This window comes from Podarcis liolepis, assembly GCF_965112155.1.
Source record: "Podarcis liolepis genome assembly, chromosome: 15".
In the NCBI taxonomy this organism is placed as follows: Eukaryota; Metazoa; Chordata; class Lepidosauria; order Squamata; family Lacertidae; genus Podarcis; species Podarcis liolepis.
Window position 1 is genome coordinate 15,110,266 of NC_139566.1, and position 25,771 is coordinate 15,136,036.

At 48.1% G+C, this 25,771-nt stretch overlaps 1 protein-coding gene and 2 long non-coding RNA genes across 3 annotated transcripts in view; 1 reads left to right on the plus strand and 2 right to left on the minus strand.

Annotated features, from left to right (window-relative positions):
• Positions 1-25,771, minus strand: part of LOC310694616 — a 197,782-nt gene that overhangs the window by 160,732 nt on the left and 11,279 nt on the right. The gene's annotated exons all lie outside the window — the stretch shown is intronic.
• LOC310694614 lies at positions 2,551-18,911 on the minus strand. Its single transcript, XR_014519772.1, has 2 exons — positions 18,832-18,911; positions 2,551-2,812 (listed from the first exon to the last, which is right to left on the minus strand). It is a non-coding gene; the product is annotated as an uncharacterized lncRNA (long non-coding RNA).
• On the plus strand, positions 19,908-25,693 carry NPAS4 (neuronal PAS domain protein 4). The gene is made up of 8 exons (XM_083478062.1): positions 19,908-20,226; positions 20,644-20,795; positions 21,142-21,244; positions 21,909-22,158; positions 22,378-22,487; positions 22,605-22,743; positions 23,530-24,860; positions 25,479-25,693. The coding sequence occupies exons 1-8, from the start codon at positions 20,052-20,054 to the stop codon at positions 25,505-25,507; spliced, it is 2,289 nt and encodes a 762-aa protein (XP_083334188.1). The 5' UTR covers positions 19,908-20,051; the 3' UTR covers positions 25,508-25,693.

Below are 25,771 nucleotides of genomic sequence, written 5' to 3' on the forward strand. Positions count from 1 at the left end.
GCACTTTGCCCCATTCCAGTCACGGAAACCAACCATCTAGAGTACTAGTCACACCACCACCCCTTTATTCTAAGAAGGTACATCCTTCATAAGCTAAAGTTGGGCTCTCCATTTCCCCACCCCCTCACTCCTGGCTAAACTTTTATACCTTCAGCAACTGTGAGATAGGCAGAAGTTTGGTAGGTACTACAGTGGCGACCAGTTTCACCTGTTGCCTGTCCTGCCATTAAAAAGGCACAAGAAAGGAGATTCCAGAAAGGGAGAACTTTCTGACAGTAGGAGCTGTTTGACACTGGAATGGACTTCCTCCGGAGGTGGTGGACTCTCCTTCATTGGAGGTTTTTAAGCAAAGGTTGGATGGCCATCTGTCATGGATGCTCTAGCTGAGAGTCCTGTAGCCTTAGGCTCCAAGAATTTGTCTAATCTTTTACATTCTCCAAGTTAGTGGCCAATGATACAGCCTGTGGAAGGGAATTTCACAATTTAGCTGTTTGCCGTGGTTTTGACACATGCCAGTGCAGTCAAAATGACAACCAGTAATACTTCAGAGGTGCTGAAGGGGGAAAAAGAGGGTGGGAAGATCATGGCAGTTCTTGGAAGAGCTTTCTCACTCTAAGAGCTGTTTGGCAGTGGAATGGACTTTCTTGGAAGGTGGTGGACTCGCCTTCGTTGAAGGTTTTTAAGCAGAGGTTGGATAGCCATCTGTCGGGGATTTTGTTGTTACAATTTCTGCATTGCAGGGGGTTGGACTAGATGACATTTGCGGGTCCCTTCTAGCTCTGTTATTCTACACTTGTTTTTAACTATATCCTGTTCTTCTACCAATAAGCATCCAGAGTGGCTTGCAAAATAGAAGTGGGGACCACCAATAATGAAGGATAAGCATTTTATGAACAGCAGAATGAAAACAAACAAACCCACCAGGAATTAAAATAATGGAAAACAGTAGCAGAGCCTCTCTCTTCCTGGGACACTTAAGTAACTGATACTCAGTGGCTACTGGCTCCCACAGTGGGGGGCAGAACAGAGCCGTTGCAGCTGGAAGAGTCAGATTGGCAATAGTTGAGATTCCGAAAAAGGAATCTCAAATGTCTATCTTCTTTGATCTTATGGAGTTTGGGGGCTGGCGACGGGTTCAAACAGCAGGCTTCCAGCGGAGCCTTTCCACTCGCCTCTCTCAGCTCCATTGCAAAGTGAGCAGGACGGGATGCTATTCAAACTTGGGAACCCTCCTCCCATCCCTGAGCTGCCACTCAAAAGCTTTCCAGCCCTGGATGCTGGTTGTGTGCTGTTGCTGTGGCAACGCGAGGCAGGCTGCAAGGGGGGGGGGCGGTGGAGAGGGAGAGGGAAAGAGCAGAGGCAGTGACGCCAGAGCTTCGGTTGCCTTGTGGTGCTTATTTTCCTTTTCAAGATTTTCAGCCCTTTTCCCTATTTTGGCAGCGAAAGGCAGAATGCAGCTGCGTCAGCTCCTCTCCCCCTCCCGGCACGCAAGCTCTCCTCCAGATTTAAAGGCGCAGAGCCCAGCAGCCAGCGACCTTCTGATCCAGGGCCCAGGACTGGACACACACACACACACACACACACACACACACACACACACACACACACACACAGGCTTCTCTTTCAAAGGCCTCTCAACCCACCTGGCTGCCCAGCCATCAGACATTAATACAACACATCATTTCTCTCTGGGGTGCTCTCTGAAAGTGGTCCTCTCTCCATGTGCCTGGCCCATCATCTGATGACTGCAGCATCAAGTGATGAATGGGCACGTTGTTCTATGTATGGATGAGGCACCCACTGATCCAGGCGACGACGTCAAATATAACATTTCTCTGTGGAGTCAGACAGTGGTCCACACACTCAAGAGCCAGTCATCAAGGGTTGACTAACAGAATGGTCAACTTGGGATCCTAACAGGAGAGAGGGAGAGTTGCATACAGAAAGAAGCTTTTGTGTTTGAGTTGATGGGGAGGTGGGCAAATATTTTGTGTGTGTGTGCATGATGCACGCTGGGTGAGACAGAGGTACAGATTTCTGGGAGAGGGGCCACATTTCAACTGCTTCGGATGCAGACAGTCTTGGATTCAGCCCATGCCGCCTCCAGTTATGACGGATCAGGCAGCAGATCAAGGGTGCCAACTTGAATTAAATATGGGAAGGGAGGGAGGGCAGGTAAGACCCACCCTGCATAATTGATTAACAAAAAGCTGACATGCAGGGGCACCCCCTGGGCCGGATGTACGTGCGAAGGCAGGCAGGGACTGTTGGTGGTGGCCCCATTCACCCCAATGAATTGTACTCCACTGGCTAAAGCAGAATGTTGATCTCACCCATACGGGGTTAGAGGGCCAAATTTGGCTTGGTGGAGACACATGGTGTTCAGGCTTTGCTGAATTTTTCATTTTGTCTTTTTGTGTCTTTTATCACCTTCCCTTTTATTGCGTAATCCACCTCCTCTTCCCTTTTGATTCCCATCCATCTTTTGCTTGCCTCTCCTATACCATAGGATGAGGGCATGAAATGGGCAGTAGGGATCTTGGAATATAGTACTAGACATTTGTTTTATTTTTATTTTTAAATGATATTTTTGTTTTAGTTGGCCATTCGCAGAATTGATATAAAACAATGTCACATTTCTTTGCAGAACAAAACCATTAACCACGTCTTCGAGGAGAGAGAGAAAAAGCTATTGGCTCTCTCAGAGGCTTAGTAAGGGCAGCAGGCCAGGTGGAATGGGTTTGTTGCAGCTTCTTATCAGTCCTTGCTTGCAGTCTTTCACAGTAAAGCTCCAACCAGCCAATTAGGGATGCTGGGAAAGAGAAAATCGAAGAGGTGGCATTGGACAGCAGGCAGCAAGTCTTTTGCACAGCACCTTCTGAACAGGAGCAGTCTATCTGAGCAGTGAGAACTTGGAACCATTCAAAGAGGTCAGAAACTGCTCTAAATTTGTTCCGGTGCTGTTGGATAGCTGCGGTTTTAGGAACCTTCCTCTGATGTGGAAGCAACAATTATTGTTGGTTTTGCCGTGGTGTAAGCCACTCCACTCCCAGCCCCAGAACTCAGAACAGAGCTATACTCACTTTGCAATGGAACCAGATTGGAGCAGTCTGTAGTGCAGGGTTGCAGAACCCTTTTAGGACCTAAGCGCTACATACCCTTCTTGGCAACCTTCTGGGGGTTGGCTGTGGGCCAATGGTGAGGTCAGATGCAGAAGTAGGAGGAGTAATGGGTGTGAATTTTATCTTTGTGCAGTAAGCTACTTTCACTCACATACCTGTCTCTATCCTCCATCCAGGCAGCTAAGAGGTATAATTATTGCATGGCATAATTATTGCATTTTATGTAAGCCAAGTAAAAGTACTAACGATTAAGTAGTACAGTGGTGCCTCGCAAGACGAAATTAATTCGTTCTGCGAGTTTTTTCGTCTTGCGAATGTTTCGTCTTGCGAAGTCGCAACTGCACCTCTTCAAGCAATGCACCCTGGGTATTAACGGTTTTAAGAAAAAGGAAACAAACTTGCAAGATGTTTTCGTCTTTCGAAGCAAGCCCATAGGGAAATTCGTCTTGCGAAGCAACTCAAAAAACAAAAAACTCTTTCGTCTTGCGAGTTTTTCGTCTTGCGAGGCATTCGTCTTGCGAGGTACCACTGTATACAAATTGTGTAAAATAAATAAAAATAAAACGATTGGAGTTCAAGGACACATTCCAACCAGGCAAAAATACTTGGTGTGCAAAGCAGGGGCATTGAGTGTGAGATAGCATAAAGCAGTATATCCGTTCTGAGATTTTAAATTTAAAAAAGAAGACTCCAAGGGAATAATCTTTTTGACCACCTGCTCTACATAACAGCTGTGTTATGTCTTCCCTGCTAGTGGAAGACTTGCACAGTGAGGAGAAGACTGAGCTGAAAGCTGAGCTTTATTTCCAAAATGCTAGATTTTAAATATCTGAAATTGTTGTTGTTGTTGTTGTTGTTGTTGTTGTTGTTGTTGTTGTTGTTATTACTGTTGTTGTTGTTAATGTTGAGATCCATTTATTTATTTTATCTTAACAGGTTCATTCTGAATGGACTCATTCTGCTGAATACATAGACTTAATGATTTAATAGTTTATCTTTGTATTTGTTTTTGACCTAAGACTGTGAACATGCTGTACCGTAAAGCACATTTCTGCCCACAAATAATTCTGGGTACTGTAGTTTGTGAGGGGTTGTTTGTGACGGGTAAACTACAGTACCCAGAATTCTTTGAGGGAAATAATGTGCTTCGAATGTGTTTTAAAGGGGTTAGCCTAAATCCAGCTGCTTTAGATATCGTTTACAAAGGAGAAGAAAAGGCAGGATATAAGTCTCTTGAATAACATTTATTCAGGTTTCAAGTCCAAACTCAAACTTCAGTGAAGGCTATTAATATATTCAGCTGCTAATTGAGTAGTCAAAGCTACAGAGCAACAAACTACCCTGGAAGATGGAGAACTCTCCTTCATAGGAGTGCTCTATAAGTAAGGTAATATATATGTCGGAACCAGCCTAACTAAAGAATTGTGGTGGTACTGAAAAAATGGCACCCACTTAATGACAACCATCTCTACTGTTAGAGGCGAGAAGTGTGATCTGCAACAAAACATTGCAGTGCGGTGTGCCAGTCATCCCCTTTCCCAAGATACTCCATTGCATATCCTTTCTTCTTGCTGGTTTTACATTTTCCTCTCTCCTAGAAGTCAGTTAGTTGAACATGCTCAGCTGTTTAGGTTCGCCTTCCCTTTTAGATGAGAAAAAAACCTAAAGTCCACAGGCTATAGGACATGTCACAAGACAGTTCTGGGCTGTGGCCACCTTCCCTCCAACTTCTGTGGGTGGCAGAGCTCCCAAGAAGGGGGCCTGGTTTATCTCAGCACCCAACACGGTCTGTAGGGAAGGAGGCTGTCTTTCTGATATTTGGACCCGAAGTCGTTTAGGCCTTCAAACACTAGCACAAGCACCTTACGTAAGTCAAACCTGCCAGCAAACTGCCAACCCATCCGAACAGTGATGTGACAGGTAACAGCCGCAACATGCGACGTTCCCCCTGAGTTGGAAGATGCAGCACCTGTTGGATTTCTGCCTGTCCCATGCTGATGTTGAAAGCTACCACAGCCCAGCCGGGGGGGGGGGGGGGAGTCGGCCTCTGTGCAAAATTCTACATCAGTTGAGAGGAGCCGTGTATTTTCAGCACCGGTGGGCACAGATTTATCCTCCCTCACAGGGAACATACACAGGCCTTGTTGACAGGAACGCTGTGAACCCTAAACTCTTTCTGGAGGGGGGGGCTTGCTTCCCCCACCCCATCAGATACACACACTTCTTTCTATAAAAAGCTGCTTCTCCCTCCCTCCCTCTCTTGTGAAGCTCCTTGTCCTTTTTGGTGAAGCCGTGGGTGGGTCACCATGGCAACGGCTGAGATATTTTCGATGAAGACGGGGGATCAAGCTCCAATACGCTCCTCACACTCTTTCTGGCCCCCACCTTGCAAAAGGAGATTGGGGGGGGGAGAGAAGGCAATGAAGTGGGTAGGTGGGATGAAACATAAATAGATTTCAGAACCGCAGCAAAGTACAAGGGGGCATGGCAGGGGGGTCTACACAAAACGGGAACATTTTTGGGCCTTTTCCTGTGGACCATAGGGTTGGTGGGTTATTCCTGTATTTCATCTGACTCAGCTCGTAAATGCATTTTGATGGTAGTCCGGACTGTGATGATCAGATCTGCATCTGGGGAAACCCAGCCAGATTATTATTATTATTATCTTTCATGTGCGAAAGCTCGGCATTGGATCATGGGAAAGAACAGGATTGAACTAAGCATGTGCAGAGTGCCATGCCACCCCCGCCGGTCTCTTCTGAGCAACACTGCCTGGTTTCTACATAGCTGGTATTAGGGAAACACCAACAACACCTTGCAGGGATTTGAGCCCAAATCATATTGGAAATTAGGCAGTTACGAGGCGGGAGCTAACAGGAGAACTGTCCTGATTTCCGGAAGAGGGTTGGATTGGATAGCCTTACAGTTTCTCCCAATCTCAGACACAAATTTCATATGTGGGTCACCAGGCCAGCGGTAGTGAGGGGCAAAGACAGTTCGGCAAAAGGACCCCATGACGATAGCCATTTTCACATCCGGACATACGAGTGATCCAAATATAGGCCCAGATAATTGGTTTCTCTCTCCTCCTCTGCTTCTCTCTCCAAATGCCTCTGTTGTATGCAATCTCCCTGTTGAAAACATGATTGAAAAACACATATTTTTTTCTAGATGGCTTCCATCCCTCCACTTTACATTATATTTTTTTTGTCCTGGCTAGGTGGAAGAATATAAATAGCTTGTTCTCCTGGGTTATTAAAAGCAACAGATTCAAGGCTGTACCAGTGAGGGGGCTATTTTATGTAACAAGGTGTCAACCCCTGGAATGTTCCTCTTCCTCCTCTATTCCTCTTTGCCCATCACTGAATTTATTATTTCCTTTTCTCCCTGCCCCGCAGCCCGTTTCCTAGATTAAATTAATACACATTGCAGCAGCCAATTCCCTCAGTGCTGGCACAGCGGCGATGATGCTTTGCCAGAATGGATCAGAAGGGCTGTTGCCTCTTCGGTAATAATAATGAAATTAAAATAGGCAGTGAGGAGCACCGTCAAACACATTGGTCCAACAACAGTGAACAATTCAGCAACTGGGATATACGATATAGGATGGAAGCCATGCCTCTTGCTCCCCCCCCCCCACTTCCCCCTGTGCTCCTCCCCAAACAAAGAGGAAATATATCTCAACAAACAAATAAACTGAGAGGACACTTTGCTCAGGTGTCTCCCAAACCTTGAAGCAGCTGTGTAAAATTCGAGATGTGGCAGGATCTGTGCCCCCCATAGGCGCCGACTCCATGGGGCTTGAGGGGGCCCGAGCCCCCTCAAAAATTCGTTTGGGGGGGCTCAGCCCCCCCAATAATCTCGGGCGGCGGTGGGCGCGTCCGCGGCTTTTATAGCGCGCCAACACCGCCGACGCTGTGGCTGCCCGAGCCCGAGCCTGAGCCCGAGCCCGACCCCGAGCCTGAGCCCGACCCCGAGCCTGAGCCCGACCCGGAGCCCGAGCCTGAGCCTGAGCCCGACCCGGAGCCCGAGCCCGACCCCGACCCGGAGCCCGAGCCTGAGCCCGACCCGGAGCCCGAGCCTGAGCCCGAGCCCGTCAGTCAGTCAGGAAGGAAGGAAGGAGAAATGGGGAGGGAGACGAGGGAGGAAAATTGCGCGCAGGGTGAAGAAAGGAGAAGGGCGAACGAGACGAGCTTCCAACCCAAAAAAGGGCTGGAAGACTGGGAGGATGAAGGATCGGGAAAGAAAGTGACGCCTTCCCCGCCGGCGACGTCGCCCGCTTGTCATTGGCAGCGCAGTGGGCGCCCAGAGGGGCTGGGCACCTGCGCAGGGCCGCTCCGCAGCCGCGGAGGACAGCTGCGCGGCTAGCAAGGCGCGCCGCGTAGAGCGCGGCCCTTGTGTGGCCCGGTGGCCAGGCAAGCTCGGGCAGGGACCCCCATGCAAATCTAAGACGGGAGAAGAGGGCAGAGCAAAGGGGGTCCCTTCCCCAACCTCCGGCTCTGAGACTTCCCTGAGCCCCAGAAAAGCGAAAGGATTTTCTCTTCTTCTTTTTTTATAAATATTTTATTAAGTTTTCAAATACAAAGTTAGAAACATACACTGAAGAAAAAAGTAAAAGAACAAGAAAAAGAAAAAAAGAAAAAGAAGAAAAGAAAACCAACCATTCAACACATTTTTTATATAACTAACTGGACTTCCTCGCATCTCCCTTACCCTGCATTCTTTATAATAAAGATATCAGCAAATTATTACCTTGTTTCGTACCTTATTTTGTACTTTTCAAATACTATACCTCTAAATTTAACATACTTTTCATCAGTTACTTATATCTTAAATTAAACATAGTATTACCTTAGATTTTGACCTTTTCTTACTTAAAATATAATTTCCTGTTTCCCAAATCTAATTGCTGAAGCTATAGTTTCCGAATCGTGTAAATTTTTAACATTCATACAACTTATATTGTTTTTGTAAATAGTCCTTAAATTTTTTCCAGTCCTCTTCCGTTGTTTCTTCTCCCAAATCTCGGATTCTGCCAGTCATTTCAGCCAGTTCCATGTAGTCCATCAATTGCGTCTGCCACTCTTCCAGTGTGGGCAAATCTTGTGTCTTCCAATATTTTGCGATAAGTATTCTTGCTGCTGTAGTTGCATACATAAAGAAAGTTCTATCCTTCTTTAACACTTTCTGGCCAACAATGCCCAAGAGGAAGGCCTCTGGTTTCTTGGGAAAGGTATACTTAAATACCTTTTTTAACTCATTATAGATCATTTCCCAGAAGGCCTTCACTTTTGGACAAGTCCACCAGAGGTGAAAGAATGTCCCTTCAGCCTCCTTACATTTCCAACATTTATTATCAGACAGGTGATATATTTTTGCAAGCTTGACTGCGGTCATGTACCACCTATAAATCATTTTCATAATATTTTCCTTCAAGGCATTACATGCCGTGAATTTCATTCCGGTGGTCCATAACCTTTCCCAGTCCTCAAACATGATGTTATACCCAATATCCTGAGCCCATTTTATCATGGCTGATTTGACTGTCTCATCCTGAGTGATTTTCTCTTCAACCTGCCCTCCATCCTCTTGCAGAAAACTCTTTGCCTGCCCTGCCCGTATCTCGTTTTTGCTTTTTAATTCCACACACACACCCTTCGGACTTCGTGGCAATCGGGCGCGCGGGTGCGTTTCCTAAGAGAGTGAGGACCCCCGCCTCCTCCCCACCTGCTCCCTCGCCAGCCAGCCAGCCGCGCGCCCTAGCCGGAGAGCCCCGGCCGTCCCCGTCGCGCAATCGGCTGGATCTCCCTTCAGCAGGCTGTGCTCACAACTCGGCCCAGGGACTCCCCAGCAGCGGATCTCCGGCCCAGCTGAAGAATCCGGCAACAAGCCCCCTCCTCCCCAATCGCTCCGCCGAAATACGCTCCAAAACCCCCCAGATAGGCCGCCGGCCGCCAAGTCTAGTGGCGCCCTGAGCGAGGGTCTCTCCCCAACACCGCCACCTCGAACTGCGTTCTCCCGGCTACCCGAGCGAACCAGCGGCAGGACCCCGGTATGGGCCCCCCCAATATTTTTTATAAGTCGGCGCCCCTGGTGCCCCCCCCCCGCTTCCAATCACTGCGCAGCAAGGAGGCTGATAACTTGGACACAGAGATATTTTCAGTGTCGGGTTCCCATTGCTAAGGGCTGGTCGAGGGTAAATGATCAGCGTGATGTGCTCAGTCTTGCGTGGGGACTCCTCCCTAGCAGCAGGGAAAGGGGAACCCGGGTCTTTGTATCTGGTCCTGGGGACTTTTGCTAGGCCACACCGCTCACTGGCCCTATGTTGCACCCCAAATGTTTGTGCCTGGCTGGCCGGGATGTTCTGAGAACGCCTCTTGCTTGTGGGGATGGAGAACAGGGAGGGGCATGTGAGTGGTGTAGAGAAGCCTGCTTTTATAAAAAGGTAATATTAGCATTCCTGGCTCTGCCCGCCACTGGCATGTAGGCTTCATAAAGTTGCCCAGTCTGGAAAAAGTTCCCTACTCCTGTGCAAAAATCTTCTCCAGTGTTGGACACAGCAGAATGACCACAGTGTAAACGTGGTGGCATGGTGCCAGTTCCATCTTTTTCAGGGCCCTGGAATGAGATGCTTGCCTCTTCTACCTCCTCTCTGCTGTTGCTGCCTGTTCACTGTCCCATTTCTCTGGGGCCCAATCCACCCCACTTCCCAGGGAGAGAGGGGGTGGGATGGACAGGGGGTGCAGGGGTTACTCCTCCTTAGTTTGCTAACTTGAGAGGGCCAAGTACCAGGGCAAAGGGCCCACTATTGGGATATGGGCGCTAGCAGACGCCCGGTGTTGTCAACCCTTGGTGCCAGCCTTGCCGATGCTACCCTCGCTCTCTCCAGACTCCTACAGACAGGCTGCCAGAAAAAAGCTCAATAACTTTGTCCAGATTTTTCACTTTGGGGGATACGGCAACCCTAGCTTATTCATCCTGGTTTCTTTTTCACAGAGGTTAGACGATGCCTGCTCTTTAGTGAGCATTTGTCCTGATTTATTGACGGGGCAGTTATGCAACAGTGAGCAACCACCCTGCATTTGCTTGCATGGTGGTTACACATCTTCCTCTTAACTTTTTATCCATCCACATTTTGCAGTGCATTTCTCTGCAAAAAGTCTGAGTTGTTGTTGTTTAAAGTAAATTTATTAGGGAGAGAAACAGAGTGCATTAAAGGTAAAGGGACCCCTGACTGTTAGGTCCAGTCGTGGCCGACTCTGGGGTTGCGGCGCTCATCTCACATTATTGGCCGAGGGAGCCAGCGTACAGCTTCCGGGTCATGTGGCCAGCATGACTAAGCCGTTTCTGGCGAACCAGAGCACTGCACGGAAATACCGTTTACCTTCCCGCTGGAGTGGTACCTATTTATCTACTAGCACTTTGACGTGCTTTCAAACTGCTAGGTGGGCAGGGACCGAGCAACAGGAGCTCACTCCGTTGCAGGGATTCGAACCGCCGACCTTCTGATTGGCAAGCCCTAGGCTCTGTGGTTTAGAGAAACAGAGTGCATAAATCCACTTTAAATTTACAGTGTGCACTTGATTCCTGCAAAATGTCGACAGTCTGGAGGCAACCCCCCCCCAAAGGTATTGTCTTATTCAAGTTAACATGCCTGCAGGATTTACACACACACACCTTGAATTTTGTATATATTCAAGCCAGCAAAACCACTCAAGGAGGGTGCAAAGTAAGGGGTGTTGAGGGGTGCAGCCTGGGGAGGGAACATGTGGCTGAGCAGATTTAGCCTGTGCAAAGTTTTGAGAGAGAGGTCTAGAGGGCTGCATTTGGCCCTCAGGCTTCGGGGGGGGGGGCACCAAATTTTAACACCAAATTCACACTCATGATATGTATTCACTCAATCTCTTTTCTTTATCAAAATTCCCCGGGACTGTTATTTTTTCTTTCAATGTGGTCCTTCTCACCACACATGCAGGAAGTGATTCCACCCTGCTCCCACCCTGCGGTGATGGGTGGATGTAGGTCTGTTGCTGCAAAGGCCCATGTTGCACTCAAACACCTTCACACTGTGCCTAACCTTTTGGGGGCTCAAGGGTTGCACGGACCTAGAGGCAGCCCCCTAGCGGCTGCGTGTCGAAATGGGTGTGGCCAAAGAGGGGGGAAATGAAAAAGTATCCCTTTTCTGTACTATACTCAGTTGTATTATTAACCCTTTTAATGATTCACCAAGAAACTTGATTATTAATTCCTCACTTTGTAACTGGTGTAATTCACTAAGCAGCAATAAGAACACATTTGCACAACCCTTTCCTGCATAACTAAGTTCAATTCCCTTCCATGCTTATAAATCAATTTCTATCCCCCATTTCCCCTCATAATTAATTTCACTGCCTTCCCACTTTTTCCTCTTCCCATCCCCTTTCTGTTAATTAATATTGCCTTCCATTCCCACACATAAGGAAGGCACACAACACACACACTCAGCAGAGAGATTTCTTTTCTTATTCCCCACTGCACTACGGTAGGAGGCAATTCATTTGCTGTTACTATTAAAGAAGCCCTGGTGCTCTCCAGTAATTTGTCAGTGAAATATTCAGCTGCTGCTTTTGGGCGCAAGGATGCACGGTTCGAACTCTTGGCCTGGGAATCTCTCCTCCTCCTGCCTCCTTTCACAATGTTTGCTTTTGAATTTATTTTAAGTTTTGAACACTCTCCTTGGCTATGCAAGGAGGGGAGCGCCGCCACATGTTTTTTTTAAAAAAAAACCCCGTTAAGTAACAGCTAAGGAGACTGCATGGCTCTGTCTATCTACAGCCTTGATTTTACATAGAATCATAGAATTGTACAGACCCCCTGGTCCAACCCCCTGCAATGCAGAAATTGCAGCAAAACAATCCCTGATAGGTGGTCATTCATCCTCATCTTAAAAACTTCCACTGGAGGATCTGGCAGAGGATTAGATAATATGACCCTATGGGCCTCCTCTGTCACCGCCTGTGCAATGACTAGCACCAGAATGTGGCGTATCAACAATGGCTCAGTCGCCACCACTGGAGAAAGGAAAGGCCTCTTCTCCTGGCCTCCTAGCAGACTCACTCTGCCCCTCTCCCCGGGAGAGGAGAACCCCCATGGATTACCTCTCGGACCATTCCAATGGGAGCAGGGCACAAACATTGGCAGGGAAATTATGAGTGGAAACTGCAGTCTTTAGTTCATTGCTGAAGCACCTGCTTTCAATGCAGACGGTCTTCATCTCCTGTTTTTAAAAATGGTCAGGGAATGGTTGGTGGGGAAGACTTTCTCTTCCCAAGAACCTAGACAGCCGCTGCCAGTCAGAGTAGAAAATAACAAACTGGATCAGACCTTCATCCAGGACGTTGAGGACTAGAAACTTACTTCTTCTTCTTCTTTTGCTTAGGGCAAAGACCATAGCACAGCACACACACAGAGGGGCCCAGGATCAAACCCTGGCATTTCCAGGTAGTGTTGGGAGCGCCTGCTGCCCGAATCCCCCAAGTCCACTGCCAGCCAGTGTTGGCAATACTATGCTAGATAGACCAATAGCAAGACTTGGCATAAGGCAACACTTTGGGGTTGCATTACAATCCTATGCACGTGGTGGTGGGGGGCAGTGTCCAGTGCTGGTACAGCATCCCTGGCACTCCTACAGCCAACAGCTTGCACAACTGGGACAACTGCACAACCGACAATGGGAAACACTGGCTTGCGAGCGCTCCAGTTGGAGAACAGCCTTTACCAAAGGTGTCATGGGCTTTGAAGACACTCGAACTCAGGATGCAAGAGAGAAACGTGCTAAGACAAAGGCATGCTTGGCAAATCCACACTGTGATCAACTCCTGCCTGGAAACCTATGTCCCCACTGTAGAAGGATGTGTGGATCCAGAATTGGCCTCCACAGTCACTTACGGACTGACTGTTAAAACCATGTTTATGGAAGTCAATCTTACTTGGCTACAAGTGATCACAGAAGAAAGAAGAAGAAAAGGATATATGAGCAGCCTGTCAAAGCATGATTTGGCCCTATAGCTCAGTTGGTTAGAGCATGGTGCAGATAACGCCAAGGTTGCAGGTGCAATCCCCTATGGGGCAGCTTAACATTCCCGCATCGCAAAGGGGTTGGAGTAGATGATCCTCAGTGTCCCTTCTGACTCTATGATTCTATGATGTGCAGGCTGCCTTTTACATACATGCTCAGCACCTCTCTCCCCCCCCCGCCCCCGCCCCCTGCTTTATAGGTGGCAGGGTATCTGAATGCATCTGTGCCATTTCTGTTACAAACAGCTCTCTGAGCCAAAAGATATTTATATCATCCCTTATTGGGGTAAAAGTACAGCTTGGATGCCTCCGCCCCCGCTTTTGCTCTCTCTCTCTCCTTCCTCCCTCTCCCCCCACTGCAGTCTTCGCAATGATGAGCGACGCTGTTGGCCGCCCCCACACGCTGCAGCAGAGGGACTGTGCATTACAGGCTCTGAATTGCAAAGCAAAGGAGCGCCAGCGTGTGTGCGCACTCCAGGCTGGCTATATTTAGCCGCTGGGTTGCTGTTTTTAGCTTCTTGATTCAGAACTCAAATTAGCAGCAAAGAGGTGAAGGGTGGGAGGGGCGAGGTCCAGGAAGGTTCTTAAGAGACCTGAGCAGGGGTGCTCGGGAGGTATGTGGGGTGGGGGGAAAGAATGAGGAGGGGAGGCTTTGGCAAGCAATGGGGTGGTGAGTGGCTCTGCAGTCATCGGCAAGACCGCCCCCCCACCTCAAATCCTCACCATAACCCCTCTCCCCTTTCCCTCTCCAACCCCACAGAGTGGATGCTAGCAGGGCAGTGAGTCACTGTCACAATGCTATGTGATTCACTTAGATTTAGGCTAAGCTGTTAGCAAATCGGACTGCTTGTCTGCCACCCTTTTAGGCAGACTCTCCTCCGCCTTGCTGGGACTTCCCCCTTTTCTTTCCCCCTCCCCCGCCGCGCGCGCACACCTCCACCCGGAACTGGGTTTAGGGACGAAGAAAAACAGCCCTGCCACCGGGCATAACTTCACCCAGCATTTGTGCTCAAGCCGAGTCCTGGTTATATATGAGCACCATCCCCCCCCCAAAAAAAACGTGTTTGGGGCTTTGTAGCATAAAAACATAGCAAGTGGCCTAATATAAAGTCGGAGCTAGTGGTGGGTGGAGCCCAATAGGACTGGTTGGGAGGAAGGGAGCCCGTCAGTAGGTGGCGCTAGAGCCAATGAGAGGCTTTGTCCCTATCCTCCTCCCTGCTGATTTCCAAATAGGGGAAATTGAGACCCAGGAGGAGGAAGCTGGCAGGCAGGCAGGACCATTTCCTGGGCTGGCTGCAAGTAAGAAGGCAAGCCAGGGTGGGAGTGGGCAGCTGTCTGGGTTGCTGGAGCATTTGCCACCAGGCAGCAGACCCTTGGGTCTATCTAACTCAGTATTCTCTACTTGTAGAATCATAGAACTGTAGGACTGGAAGGGACCCTGCAGGCCATCTAATCCAACCTTCTGCAGTGCAGGAATCTCAGCCAAAGCATCCATGACAAATGGCCTCCAACCTCTGCTTAAAAACCGCCAATGAAGGAGAGTCCGCCAGCTTCCAAGGGAGTCTGTTCCCACTGTCAAACATCTCTTACCATCACAATGTTATTCCTAAGGTTCCAGGCATGGCCAAACTTGGCCCCCCAGATGTTTTGGGAGTACAACTCCCATCATCCCTAGCGAACAGGACCAGTGGTCAGGGATGATGGGAATTGTAATCCCAAAACATCTGGAGGGCCAAGTTTGGCCATGCCTTTAGGCAGAATTTCCTTTCTTGGGATTTGGATCCGTTGCTTCATGTCCTTCCCTCCAGAGCAGCGGAAAAGAAGATGGGCAGCATCTCCCAAGAGTTTCAGGCCAAGTCTTTGTTTCCCAGTCCTACCTGGAGATAGGAGGGGTTGAACCCAGGACCTTTTGCATGCAGTGAGGGAGCTCCTCCTCGCCTGACCCAGTTCGTATGTGCAGCCCAGAGTAGGGCTTCTGGGTCAAAGGCTTGGAGAGGCTTGAGCCACAGCACCCAAGTTTAGCCCCTGGCATCTCCCTGCAGGTCTTTGAAAGGATCCTGCTTGACAGCCGCTGCCAGTCAGTGCAGTCAATACTGGACACTCACTGGAGAAAGTCAGGAAAAAAAGATGAAAGAAGTGGCAGGGAGACAGAAATGGGATGATGCCGTCCTGTGGAAAGTGAGTGAACAAATAATAACCATTCTGCCTTAAATGTCTAGAGTGAACTCCTCCTAAGTGTGATGTACCGTGCAGCAAAGACCCCCAACTTCTCTGATGGGGTTTGAATTGGTGGTAACTAGCCAGGAAAGAGATTTTGGAGTCATGGTGGGCTGGACATATTGAACATTGACCCAGCGTGCACAGATTTGATAGGAATAGGATAAAATATACACCTGCCAGTATTGCAATGGCATTATAGAAATATGTGGTATGATCCTATTTAGGACAGATTGGAGGCAAATAAAAATAAAAAGTATTTGTGGGGCTCATTCTTGGAAGTCTCAAGGTGCAAGTTAAATCTCAGGGCCATCAGCTACTGTGGTACACCTGCTAAGTCAGTGGTTCCGTCTGAGCGCATAAGTGTGTTAGCTGAGATCACCTGATAGGTGATTATTGCACCTATAACTTGCACCTACAGCCCAGTTACATAAAAAAACTATGCAGGTAACTATCGCAAATATAACTTGCACATGCAGCTTAAGCAGATATATAGGTACAGAAATGACTTTTGCACCATGTGAAAGATGAAAGATCACGAGCTGTCTGAATGCAGCCAGAATATGCACCATACATCCGTTCAAAGCACATCCCTCACCTCCCTGAATCCTGAGGAGTATCATTTATCCCCCACAGAGCTACAATTCTCAGCACTCTTATCAAAGTACAGTTCTCATAATTATTTTGTGGGGAATGTGCTTTAAATGTGTGCAGGCACAGCCTTAGATTCCTCGTGGGTTAAGCACCCAGGAGGCTCAGTTGTTCCTGCAGGAGTAGATGCCTTTCCATCGCAGGCAGCCGCTACTTCCTCTCATCCAGGGCTCTGACACCCTTGCCTGCATCCACAGACTCTATTTGCTCTCCCAAGTCCTTCCCACTCAAGCTCAGGGCTGCGTCAGGAGGGGATCCCAGCCGTAGAGCTGTGGAAAGGACCCATCTTGAGGAAACAGGATGCTGGCAGGAAAACCCCCACAGTGAAAAGCCGGGGACTCCCAGGGCCTATTTATAACACTGTGCATCTAAAAGAACGTTGAAAGAACACAGTGGATTCATATCCTATATCCTTTCCTCCTTTCCATTTTTTAAAAGCTTTCCCTCTCCCTTGTTTCCCCCCTCCTCTTTCTCTCCTTTCTCTCTTTCTCTTTCATTCTTGACTTTCCCCCTTTGAATCCAGGGCTGCGGCGATGGAAGAAACAAGACCCTTTGGGGTGTTAATGCTGTGAGCCCCTCAATCAGGTTGTATATATGTGTAAAGAAAACCATATATCATAAAGACACCACAGTCTCCACTATCCCTCATTCCAAAGTAAACACAAACCCTGGGTAAGCATCTGCAACCCCTGGGATTTTGCACCCCTTGGGGATTGGGGTGGCACGCAACAATACTAATGGCAAACTCCTTCTCCGGGTGTGGGTCTCAAGCAGGCTTGGGAGAACACCAAAGTTTGCAGAAGGACAACCCCGTCTCCTTGAGATGGGGAACCCCCTTCTAAGGGGACGACTCAAAAGCCCAGTGAGAGGGCTGAGTCCTCTTACTGGGCACAGAATGGTGGTTGAGGGAGCGGGTTGAGGATGGGGAATTGAAGGAAGGGATGGAATGGAGTAACCTGGAGGAGGCATGGCTGGCTGAAACCCCAAACAATAGCACTTCACGTGGCCACATTTTGTTGCTGGTCCCCATTGTTGTACCTGCTTAGACATTTGTCCACCTGACATTGCCCTATTGGTTTGGAAGCAAAATGAGGCCAACCCCAAAACAAGGCAGCTGTTTACTTTCTGGGTATATACATTAGGAAATTAAAGGAAGAATGAAGAGCCCCCCCCCCACCAACAGCCTAGTAAAGCCTAAGTGTGCTTCCTATTCATGATCCTCACGGGATATACTTTACTGGGCTTCTGCCCTAAAGCCACTGGTTATCACCCCACTTGTTGATACTTAGCCCTTAAGGCTCTTGGAGAGATCCAGGCTGCCATGGAGATGAAGTCACCTCATACAGCAGGGGAGGGGAACCTTAGGCCCAGAGGTGGGGGTGCTGAATGTGACCCTCCAGTCCTCTCTGTCTGGCCATCAGGGTTTTCCCTGGGTCACAGTCCTTCCCCAGGTCACATGACTCACTGATCAAGCTCCACACACCCTTTGTGAGTTTTGGCCTGGCTGTAATGTGTTCTTAAATTTGCACTGATTCCTCTTGCCTGCCTGGATGGATGGATGGATGGAGGGTCAAATGGAGCATGTGTGTGCGTGTGTGTTTGTGTAGAGAGAAGGTAGTCTACTGTACCCTGGTAGAGTTCATGTTTGCTGCTCTGCCATATTTTGCCTCTGGTGCTTCCCATTGGCATATGGCCACACAAAAGGAATTGGGCTGGAAAAGGTTCCCCAGCCCTGCCATACAGATTTCAAGGGATCCAGCATTTTTCCACCCAGGGCTGCTAACCCGAGCCAACAGCTGTTTTGCAGCCAAAAAATGTCAAGCGAGTGGAGTTTCCTAAGTTATCCACAAGTCACCGTGGTTCTCTAAGGAACCCTGCCCTCCAGACAGCTCTGCACTTGAGAAGTAATGCCCCTTGTCACTCCTGGGAAATGATCTACTGGTAAGTGATCACTACTGTGATCACTTATCCTGGGAAGGGAAGGAGCCAATGGGTCTTTGATCTTGCTGATATTTATGAAATTTCTTTCAAGTCATTTCAGCCTCTGATTAAACATGCACCCTCCACCTCCACCCTTCCAGACACACTATACACTGAACATGTAAAAATCCAACAGAGTTTGAAAGAACTTTTCAGGAGTTGTTGTCTCTGGTTAACTGGATTGCATAAACAGGCTGTCTGCATTGCAGAAAGCTATCATTGCATAACAGTGAAAATCCTGTTTCCTGGAGCCACCATGACTGAGCCTGTTTCAGTTGTGCTTTCCTCTCTCTTTTTTAAACAAAAAGCACGGAATCGAAGAAGATTTAAACAAAACACACAAACACAGGGACCCCTTGAGACACGGCCCCAATGGGTTTTCTTCCTGAAGCAGAGGATCCAGCCCCAAGGAAGGACAGCTTGCAAGCGCTATCCCTGAGCAGAACAGGTGAAAAAGCATCCAGGCTAGAAAGAGTTACTCTCCGCCCACCATATCAGCTTCTTTTCCTTATATGGAGTGAGAGATTATGCAAAAGAAAGGTACCTAATTTAGGTTACCTCTTGGGGTGGGGGAAGAAAAGAAAGAAAGAAAAAGAACCACCCCAAAATGGGAGACAGAGAGCTGTCACTTTTCAGTCCGTTGCTCAGGCAACCATGAAGCAAAAAAAGGCACCACTCTCTTTTCTTTCTCGAAGTCTATTTTTGGCCTTCATATAAGAAGGTGTTATTTAAGACCTGACTTACCGGTATTTATTTGTTGAGGAAGTTTTTTTATAACAAAAAAAGAAAAGGAAAAGAAACTCACCCACTAGTGATTGCTGTATGGGAGAGAAGCCAGAATTCCTGGAGAGAAATCCTATATAAAGGTGTGCTTAGCACAAGTTTCTTTACTAAAAAGAAAATGGGAAAGAAAACCAAAACGAAACAGTGAGAATTATGTTAGGCAAAGAAAAAAAAAGTCAGGGGGAACAAGAAAAGAAAAGAAAAACAAAACACCTTGAAATGATTCCCCCACAGATCAATGTTTGTATTATTATTGTCATTATAATTAGTAAAAGACCACATAAGGTACACTTTCTTAAAGACACTAAAACGAAATGTACACTCAGAGAAATAAGCGCGCACACACACACGCACACACACACACACACACACACACAGAGAGATGAAAGACAATCAGGCTGAGAGCCCAACCCAAACACACCTTTTTGAACTTGCTTTTCATGCAATTCAGGTCTAAGCCCACGATTTTGACCTGACTTTTTCTCCCTGGTTTTCTGTTTTAGATCAGCAGTGAAGAGATTGGAAAGGTACATTGAGGGTTTTTTTGTGCATGTGTGAAAAGGGAAAGGTGGAAGAAAGGATGAACAAATCAATGAATGAGTGAGTGAGTGGGGAAAGAATACATAGCAAATGGTTTTGAGAAAGGAAACCCAGAAAGAAACACAAAGGGAAGGAGAAAATATGGAAGGGAAGTTTCGAAAGCCAGAATAAAATGAAAGCCTGTGAAAGAGTTGAGACAGCAAGTCCTTTTCGTGAGAAGGGAAGAAAGAAAAGCGAGACTCCAGCGCCAGAGTGAATATCTAAGTCTGAGCTGGAGGAATGGGAGGAACAGAGGAGAGAAGGCGTTGGGCTCAGACGCTGCCGAGGTGTGATTCCAACAGAAACGTCTCTGCTTCATCTCCTAATTCGGTGCAGCGTTTCTTTGGCTGCCTCCCCCACTCCCCCCCCTTCCTCACCGCGTCATTCAGGACCCAGTGACGTAGGGTTCCCCCAAGCCCAAGAAAGGGAGGGGGGAGGACTCTGCAGCCGTGTCCCTCCATTGATCTGAACAAATCTTCCCGCCCCACTTTCCTTAGCATGCCAGTGCCCACACTCCCGACAGCCTATAAAAGATGAGAGGCAGGCAGTGGTTCTCAAACAGATCCACAGGCAGACACCGGAGAGACAGAGAGAGAGAGAGACCAGAGAAGAGGAGGAGAGGAGACGGAGGAGCGCTAGCCGCACGGATCTTCGGCAGCCGAGATGTATCGGTCCACGAAGGGAGCCTCCAAGGCGCGGCGGGACCAGATCAATGCGGAGATCAGGAACCTGAAAGACCTGTTGCCCATCGCGGAAGGGGATAAGCTGCGGCTATCGTACCTCCACATCATGTCCTTGGCGTGCATCTACACGCGGAAATCCATATTCTTCTCCAAAGGTAACTAACTGCCTGACAGATTCAGAAAGATCCCGAGGTTTGGGGGGAATCCAGGAAGTGCAAGGATGCGGGGTGGGTGCGGGGACACCTGAAGTTGGGTCTTGTGTCCAGCGTCTTTCCTTCGTCTCCCTTCGGGATGGTAGGACTCAACAGGTCTCTCTCTCCGTGGTGCTGAAGCACCAATGTCTCTTATGAGAAGAGATACGGGGAGCTGCTGTCCGTGGTCCTGAAACAGCCAGGGCGAGCTTTGCGAAGGCAGGGCAGCAACAGTTGCTGTCCCCGGTGCTGAAATCCTAGCCTCAGCCGCAGCTAAAAATCTGATGCAAAGAGCTAAAAGGGTTGTCGCTGTTGTTTAAATAAAAATTATGTTTGTGCTTACCAAAATAACCGATTTTCCCTTCTCTTCTTCCTCAACAGGAACAACTCTAGAAGGGTTGGAGAGCTTGCTTTCTTCCCAGGACTTGGAAGATTTTATGCAGACGCTTCCAGGCTTCCTTCTGGCATTCACTGGAGAAGGCAAACTCATCTATGTGTCGGAGAATGTTGCTGAACATCTGGGGCACTCTATGGTATGTATCTGATCAGCTTGTGGGTGGAAAGGGAAATGCCTTTGCTGTAAAATGGGGAGATTGAATAATCCTTGGAATAGGTACTTAGTTAAGCAACAATCTTTTAGTTACATAAATTCCTTTTAATTCCTTTAGGCCTTGGTAGCCCTAAAATTAATCTTATGCCCCTTATAGTATAAACAGATAATTTCTAGCCTTCATAATTATTCCCTGATGTGATGGTATCACTTATTTATCTGACCATGAATATCTGTTGGACACTGGGAACTTTGTGGTGCTAGCAGCATTTTATAGTGCTTAATATGAAACCGGATATCTAAACCTCATCTGATTCTCTATCCTGCAGGTGGATTTGGTTGCCCAAGGAGACAGCATCTATGACATCATTGATCCAGCAGATCACTTTGTGATGAGGAACCAGCTGGCATTGACCTCTCCAATAGATACAAGTAGGTATCCCTTTGTGAAACTGTGCTCAGTGACATGTGAGGAGGAGGAGGAAATGTAGCTGTGCAATGACTCTAAAGTAGAGAGACGGCAGATTAAAAGTTGGCCTGCAAGTCCTAGAATAGATGATGCCCAGCAGGACTTAATTCAAGCAAGAAACCTTCTTTTCATAATATTCACTTAGCCCTAGAGCATGTGAAAGAATAGCAGAAGTGAGAGTGCCTTTGAGCATATAGTAGCTGAGCAAGCACCTGCACTTTGGGTCTTAGAGGAGGGATAGGGAACCTGTAAGCCCCACCCCCCAAATGCTGCTGGACTCAAACTCCCATAAGCCTCAAGAAGCATGCCCAATGGTGAGAATGATGAGAGTTGTAGTTCATCAAGAACTGGAGGGCTGCAAGTTGCCCATCCCTGGCTCAGGGCTTGATCCAGAAATGTTCAAACCCCATTGCTTCCCCCCAAAAAGTTCAACACTGAAGCCTAGAAATGCAATGCCATGTAGAAATGACAATAACTTGCCTGGACCTCAGAGCCAATGAGAGTAGAACTGTCTCATGTTTTATGATTGAGATTGGCTTAACAGTGTGACTGTGCCAACTGGGTGATATTTCTGTGGCTCCTCTAACTCATCAATGCTCTTTTATTTACTTTTTACAAAAACTCCAGGCCGACTTTTCCGCTGCCATTTCAACACATCCAAGACAATCCGTCGGCAAAGTTCCGGGAACAAGCTGGTCCTTATCCGAGGGAGGTTCCACCAGCCCCCACCTGGCTCTTACTGGTCCACTAATCCTGTATTCACTGCTTTCTGCACTCCTCTGGACCCCAAGCCCAGAATCAGCCAGAATTCTTTCTTCTTGACTTATTTTGAGAGTCGCCACACAAAAGACTTGGCCATTGTGGACATCTCTGAAAGGTGAGCACGTGTTCTGGGAATAGGGAATCTTGGGACCTTGGAGGGGATTGGAAAAGTTTGAGGAAGGGCCTTGAATTGACTAGTGAGAGCCACAATGTTGACAATGGGAGCTGCCTGTCTAGCAAGGGGTGGTGGGTGGTGAACTGTTTTAGTTGAGCAATATAAACCATTACAATCCAAAGTGCTCATCTGTCTCTTCCCAACTCTGCTGTTTTCTAGTGTGATCTTCCATTTGGGCTTTGAGAAAAGTGAGCTGTTTTGCAAGTCATGGTATAGCCTGATTCATCCAGAAGATCTCAGCCATGCGTCAACCCAGCATTACAGGCTGTGTAAGTATCTTGTCCCTTCTATTACCCAAGTTTCCCACCACATTTGCTGATTTGTAGAGCTGTTTCCTTGGATGGGACCATTGATCTAATCTTTTCTGATGTGCTCCTTTTCCCCAGTGGGTGACACAAGTGAAACTCAAGCTGAAATGGTCGTTCGGCTCCAAACCAAAGATGGCAAGGATTGGATATGGACCTATTCACTGCTCCATATGGAGAATGCTGATGTTCCTATCACTTCCCACAACTATATAATCAGGTAAATACCAAGAGACTTGTCTCCGGCTGTAGGTGGGTGGCTCTGAGACCTACCTTGCTTCTTAATCAATTTAGTAGTGGGTAGAAATGTAGAGATTTCCCTTCCATCACTTCTTGCCCTCTGTAGGCCACAAGCAGGAGTGTTCATGTGCCATCTAAGGGGCAACTTTTGGTCCTCGAGGAAGCACAGGCGGGGAGGGGATGTGCCTAGGATTGTTAAAAGACTTTACTAAGCCCAGTAAGTTGGGAATAAGAAAGGCCACAACAGTGCAAGGTGTATTCAGCACCGCCACTTCTTCTCTGATGGACGGTGCCTCATGGTCGATCTGTTTGTGTCCCTTAATGGCACCCAATGAATTTGCCTTTATATATATTTTTAAAGGCCATCTATTTAAATGACTGGCCCTACATTACTCACCACCATTAATTTTAATAGGTAGGCTCTGAGTATGGTGAACATTGGGTACAAGCCATGGAAGTTGCTTCTGGGTGAATAGTAACAAAAATAAGCCTCAGGAGTAGAATAAATAAAATGTGCTCAGGATCAAGCAGCGATACAGGATCAGAAGGAATTGGTGGCTGGGAATAAGGCCTTTGCTTTTAAAAGGTTATTGTCACTAGTCACTTGTACATTAGGAATTCATTGGGTTTCAGAAGCAAAAAAGCAAGAAAGAAAAGAGAGACAGGGATGAATGTGTCAAGTGCAGTTATTTGCAGTTATCTTCTTTGTTGAAGCTGGGGTCCCCTTGGGTGCTCATCTCACTTCCCCTTCCTTTGCTTTTCACAGTGATTCTGAAGCCTGGTCTCTCAAGCAGCAGCTCTCAGCAGAAGAAACCCAGGTGGCCTATGTCCTCGGAAGTGCACCAGCTTTCCTGGAAGGCCTCCTCTCTCCGGGGCAACTTTCCAGCCCTGACCAAGTCTTCACACCTGTAGCTGGCACCCCGACCAGCACCATTATTGCGCCGTCATTTGACTTTGGCACCACTGGTGGAGCAGAATGCCCCTCTGCCTTCACAGAGACCAGCGCATCCAGTCTGCCCCAGGAGGTGGCGGAGCCTAGAAATATATCCTCCGTGGAGGAGCCCACCCCAGGCTCCAGCCTCAGCCTACTCGACAAAGGACCAGCATTCAGCTACGTGGTCTTCCCGGCAGACTATGAACAGACCTTAAGACGAGACAACCTTAGCAGCTCCTCCTCCAAAGACTTTGTCTGCACCCCTCCATATACCCCACACCAGGGCTGTGCCTTTCTCTTTGGAGCCCAGGAGACTTACGCTCCAAGTGCCATCCCTACTGCCTTGCCTCCTGTGACCACTACCCCACCCGCTGCCGCCGCTGCCGCCCCTGCCACCACTGTTCCTACCACCACCACCTCTGAGCTGTTCTACACCCAGGACCAATGCAGTGCTCTCTATGAGAAGCTACCACCTACCCCGGACAGCCCTGGTAATGGGGACTGTACCGTCATGACCTTGCCTGAGATCAGGGGTCCCCTCTATATCGATGTGCCCATGGTGCCCGAGGGGATCCTGACTCCAGAGGCCTCGCCCATCAAACAGACATTCTTCAGATATTCTGAAAAAGAGAAGGGTGAGATTGAATTGCTAGCAAAGCAGATCAGCAGCCTGGCTGAGGCTTTCAGCTCTGTTGCTCCCAGAGAGCTCGTCAAGAGCAGCCATGTCACCCTCGGCGATTCTGCACTGGGCACCGGCCCCGAACTGTGCCTGGACTTCCAGCCTTCCAAGAACTGGAGGAGCATTGACTTCTCCTTGTTGGCCTGCCCAGAGGAAGACCTCTTAGAAGAGGATGCTCTCGAGACCCTTCTCCAAGACCTGTCCACCTCTCTGTTTGAGAAAGGTGGGGCGGGTGTGAGGTGCCCTCACCACCAGTTCTGCGGTGGGAATGTCAGTAGTCCAATCGGCTTGGACACCGAAGATAGTAACCAAGGGGCCTTGGCTGCCTCTCCCAGCATGGACCTACCTCCAGAAGAGCGATGCTTTTTGGAAGAACTGGCCTCCTATGAAACAGCCTTTGAGACACGTGCCTCAAACTCTCCCTGTGATGGGTTAGATGAGTTGTATCAACTCCAGAGCCACATGCAAGAAGGCTTCCATGAAGGTAAGACTGGGGATCAGGCTTGGGAGGGGGCAACTGTGTAGCTTAGGGAAAGGCTGCAGTTCATTGGCAGAACACCTTCTTTGCATGCAAAAGGGGTCGCTTGTGGTAGAGTTTGGAAAGACTCCTGTCTGAAACCCTGGAGACCTGCTGCTATTCAGTTTCCAGGGTTTCTCAAACTTGGGTCTCCAGATGTTTCTGGACTACAAGCCCCACCATCCCTAGCTAGCAGCACCAGTGGTCAGAGATGATGGAGGCCGTAGTCCAAAAATAGCTGGAGATCAAAGTTTGGGGAAACCTGGTTTAGATGATAGGCTTGACTATGTCAAAGGCCTCTTCCTGTACTCCTAAGATTGTGGCAAAAGTCAAATAAAGTAAAGCCACAACTGAGCAATAATTGCCAGGTAGGGAGTCAGCACTGTCGATACTCTGGTTCTTCTGTGACCACATTACACAATTTTATTTTGCTGCAAAATCCCATCCCCTGAGAATATTTTGAAAACGGGTTTCTAGCCCCTGGGCTTTTCAAATATGATTCTGAAAGTATGTCAGCATAGTCTTGAGGGAGGTCTTCCTGTCCACTAACCAACCACGTCTTTCCTTTGTTCCCTTTTCCCACAGATGGAAGCGAAAGTGACCCTTCGTTTTGAAATAAGTCTGTGACTTACTTCTCCGAGTATGGCATATTGTCATATCCCAAGGACCTTCTTCTGACGAAACCCGTAATGATGAAGCAAGAGGATGTATTCAACCCAGCATCCCGGGATGGGGTTTTTGGAAGAAAGACTTTGTTGTTTTTGTTGTTTTTTTGACAAAAAAAAATTAACAAAAGCAAATATACATATATACATATATATATTGATTCTGAGACATCGAAGCTAAGATAACCGATATCAGAGCTAAGGGAAGGACCA

What these genes read in the sequence shown, in the direction of transcription:
- NPAS4 (XM_083478062.1), top strand. Translation starts at nt 20,052, where the DNA reads ATGTATCGGTCCACGAAGGGAGCCTCCAAGGCGCGGCGGGACCAGATC. An exon ending in GACCTCTCCAATAGATACAA is followed by an intron (nt 21,245 to 21,908) that starts GTAGGTATCCCT and finishes CAAAAACTCCAG; the next exon opens with GCCGACTTTTCCGCTGCCAT. An exon ending in GCAAGAAGGCTTCCATGAAG is followed by an intron (nt 24,861 to 25,478) that starts GTAAGACTGGGG and finishes CTTTTCCCACAG; the next exon opens with ATGGAAGCGAAAGTGACCCT.